Raw genomic sequence first — 3,661 nt, 5'->3', positions numbered from 1 at the left:
ATTATTTATTTATTTATTGATTAGAATAATAAGTTAGTATACGTTCTGAGACTAAATTTTATTTATTTATTATCTATTTTTATTTTTTAAGAAACACTTGTTTGTCAAATGGCCTAGCTGCGAATGGTTAAGTGGTGCGCTATGCAACAATACTGGTTAGGAATTGTTTTTTTAGAAAAAACAAACACTACCTTAATGATTTAGATGAATGCGATTTAGATAGAATGAGAGATTACTGCTACTATCGCTATAGGCAACGTGGTCACAACATCAAGAATCTTATTTAAACAGCTAAGATCAATAATCTTATATTCCCAAAATGAAAATGTCAAATCTAATTTTATATATTATACATTTGCGTATGAATAGGCGAGTCAAAAATGATTCACGCTAACTCAATTTATAATTTCTTTGTCCACGTAATACAAATCCATTTAGTTCTAAAAAATCGAACCTGTATCTCTATATATTAACGACCATTCTACTCTATTTCTCACGTTCTAAACTTGATATTCAAGACCCAGTCCTTTGTCATGACTTCTTCATCATTCAACCAATCCAAGGCGTCACCGGCAAACCTCCCATTACGAGATATCCCCGGCGATTATGGCTTACCATTCTTTGGTCCCATTAAGGACAGATACGATTACTTTTACAACCAAGGTGAAGATGAATTCTTCAGAACCCGAATCGCAAAATACAAATCCACTGTCTTCCGTACAAACATGCCACCAGGCCCCTTCATCTCTTCCAACTCCAAAGTCGTCGCTGTTCTTGATTCCAAAAGCTTCCCAATTCTGTTTGACACCTCCAAAGTCGAAAAGAAGGATCTTCTCGATGGCACTTACATGCCGTCAACCGCCTTCTTCGGTGGTTACCGCGTGTGTGCTTTCCTTGATCCGTCTGAACCTACCCACCATGCACTCAAATCCTTCTTCCTGAGCTTCCTTGCTTCGTCTCACAAGAAGTTCATTCCATACCTCCGGACTAGCTTGTCGGATCTTTTCTTAAACCTGGAAACCGAGATCACCGACGAAAAAACAGCGGATTTCAACACGAATAGCGATAACATGGCGTTTGACTTCGTTTTCCGTCTTCTCACCGGAGTTCATCCTTCGGAGACGAAGCTGAAGTCGAAAGGTTCAGGATATACAGACACATGGTTAGCACTTCAGCTAGCACCATTGGGAACATTAGGACTTAAATACTTGCCAAACTTCATCGACGATATCATCCATACATTCCCGTTACCATTTTTCATTGCGAAACCCGGATACAAGAAGTTGTATAAAGCAGTTTACGAATCTGCGACTTCGCTACTTGATGAAGCTGAGAGCTCTGGAATCAAACGTGCAGAAGCTTGCCATAACTTGGTTTTCCTAGCAGGATTCAACGCTTTTGGGGGGATGAAAGTCTTGTTTCCGAGTTTGATCAAGTGGATAGGAACTGCCGGAGAGAGTTTACACCAGCGCCTTGCGGAGGAGATCAGAACTGTCGTGAAGGAAGAGGGTGACGTAACCTTCTCTGCCTTGGAAAGAATGCCGTTGATGAAGTCGGCTGTTTATGAGGCGTTGAGGATCCAGCCACCGGTGCCATACCAGTACGCATCTGCAAAAGAGGACCTGGTGGTGGAGAGCCACGACGGAGCGTTTGAAATTAAGAAAGGAGAGATCATCTTTGGCTTTCAGCCATTGGCTACTAAGGATCCGGAGGTGTTCAGTAATCCAGAGGAGTTTATAGCAGATAGATTCATCGGAGATGGAGAGAAGTTGCTAAAGTATGTGTATTGGTCAAATGGTAGGGAAACCGAGAATCCCACGGCGGATAACAAGCAATGTCCGGCTAAGGATCTGGTGGTGCTTTGCAGCAGGATAATGCTGGTGGAGTTTTTTCTCCGGTATGATACATTCACGGTGGAGATCGGAAAAGTGGCGCTGGGTGCATCTGTAAAGATCACATCGTTTACGAAGGCGACTTGATTTTTTTAAGCATATAAAAAATTAAGATGAATTCTAACACAAGGTTAGCTTTATGACAATTTTTAGTCGACGGATTAAAAAAATCAATCTTGTCATAGAAGTTAATCCTGTTTTAGAGTTTATCATAAATTATATACAAGGATTTGAACATTTGTTATCACATAAAAGAACAAGCATAACCATTTTTTGTTTTATTACGTTGTATATTTATAAATTTGTAAAAAGTTCCATAATGTTTTTTTATTTATGTTGTGATGCGTATTGTGGCTTTGTATTTGATTTAGCACGTTGCCATTTGATCATGTATCTATTCTAGATGTGAATTATTGAAGATAAATTTGTTGTTAATAATTTTTGTACTCGTGAAAAATGCATGTATATAAATATATGACAAAATTATAAAAATGGTCCATGTGGTTTGTCAAAAGTAACAAAGTCAGTCCCTGTTAATTTATTTTATCCAAATGGCCCTTGTGGTTTGCTAAACTTGCACAGATGACCCTTTTTACTAACGTTGTTACTATTCAGCCGTTAGGGACCGAATCTGTAAGGGCATTTTCATCTTTCAAGTATAAAGGGACTGAATTCGTGACATTTGGTAAACTACAGGGACCATTTTTGAAATTTCTTTGAAAAAAACACTGAATCGCATTTTCATCTTTTCAATATAAAGGGAATTGACATTTTCATCTTTTCAAGTATAAATGGATTGAATTCGTGACATTTGGTACGCATTTTCATCTTTTCAAGTATAAAGGGAATTGACATTTTCATCTTTTCAAGTATAAATGGACTGAATTCGTGACATTTGGTAAACTACAGGGACCATTTTTGAAATTTCTTTGAAAATGACAATTAAATTGCTAGGGAGAGGGCTCGAACTCATGACCTCCACCCCTTTCTTTACTAGGCCTTAACCAATTGAGTTGAATGCTCTCTTTTGTTTATTCTTTTCTAAAACTAATTTATATAATAACAATACCGTTAAAACATAAACAATAAATAAATTATAAAAAATAATTTTTTACATAAATTTTTTTAAATAAGACAAAATGTATTTTAGTAGTATTATAAAAAAATAGTTTTTTATAAACAATTTTTCATGTATTTATTTTACGTAAAATATATATTTTTTATCTTTAAAAAATACGTTTTCGTATAAAAATATGTTTTTGTAAAAGATATTTTTTTACAAACAATTTCTATGTATTTTTATGTATTTATTTTACGTAAGATATATTTTTTGTCTTTAAAAAATACGTTTTCGTAAAATATATTTTTTAAGAAAACACGTATTTAAAAAAATACGTTTTCAGTTATATGTATTTTTTAAAATACATATTTCATATAAATTATTTAAAATACATATTTCATATAAATTATTTGTTATTATATAAATTATTTAAAATACGTTTTAGGAAAATACGTATTTCATATAAATTATTTAAAATACGTATTTCATATAAATTATTTAAAATACGTTTTCAGTTATATGTATTTAAAAAAACATAAAAAAAACCTATTCGGTTATATATCTTACTTAAAATACGTATTCCATCTTAATCGCAAATTCTAAATCGTATGGTTAAAATGAAGATGGAAAGACATAGTGATATATCTTTTTGAAATAACAATTATTAACACTACTCTTGACATAAAAAAAGCCGTATAAATTGCTTAGA

General features: G+C 33.7%; 1 protein-coding gene across 1 annotated transcript; it reads left to right on the top strand.

Moving 5' to 3' along the window:
* Nucleotides 1–478: 478 nt before the first annotated feature.
* Nucleotides 479–2,330, top strand: LOC145125059 (allene oxide synthase 3-like). Its single transcript, XM_079060551.1, has one exon. It carries the CDS (start codon nucleotides 534–536, stop codon nucleotides 1,977–1,979), a length of 1,446 nt encoding a protein of 481 aa, XP_078916677.1. The 5' UTR covers nucleotides 479–533; the 3' UTR covers nucleotides 1,980–2,330.
* Nucleotides 2,331–3,661: the final 1,331 nt, after the last annotated feature.

Source organism: Lactuca virosa, chromosome 7, assembly GCF_052849685.1.
Source record: "Lactuca virosa cultivar CGN04683 chromosome 7, Lactuca_virosa_CGN04683_v6, whole genome shotgun sequence".
Lineage (NCBI taxonomy): Eukaryota > Viridiplantae > Streptophyta > Magnoliopsida > Asterales > Asteraceae > Lactuca > Lactuca virosa.
The sequence above is the reverse complement of the archived record's forward strand: the minus strand, read 5'-3'. Positions and strand labels throughout refer to the sequence as shown.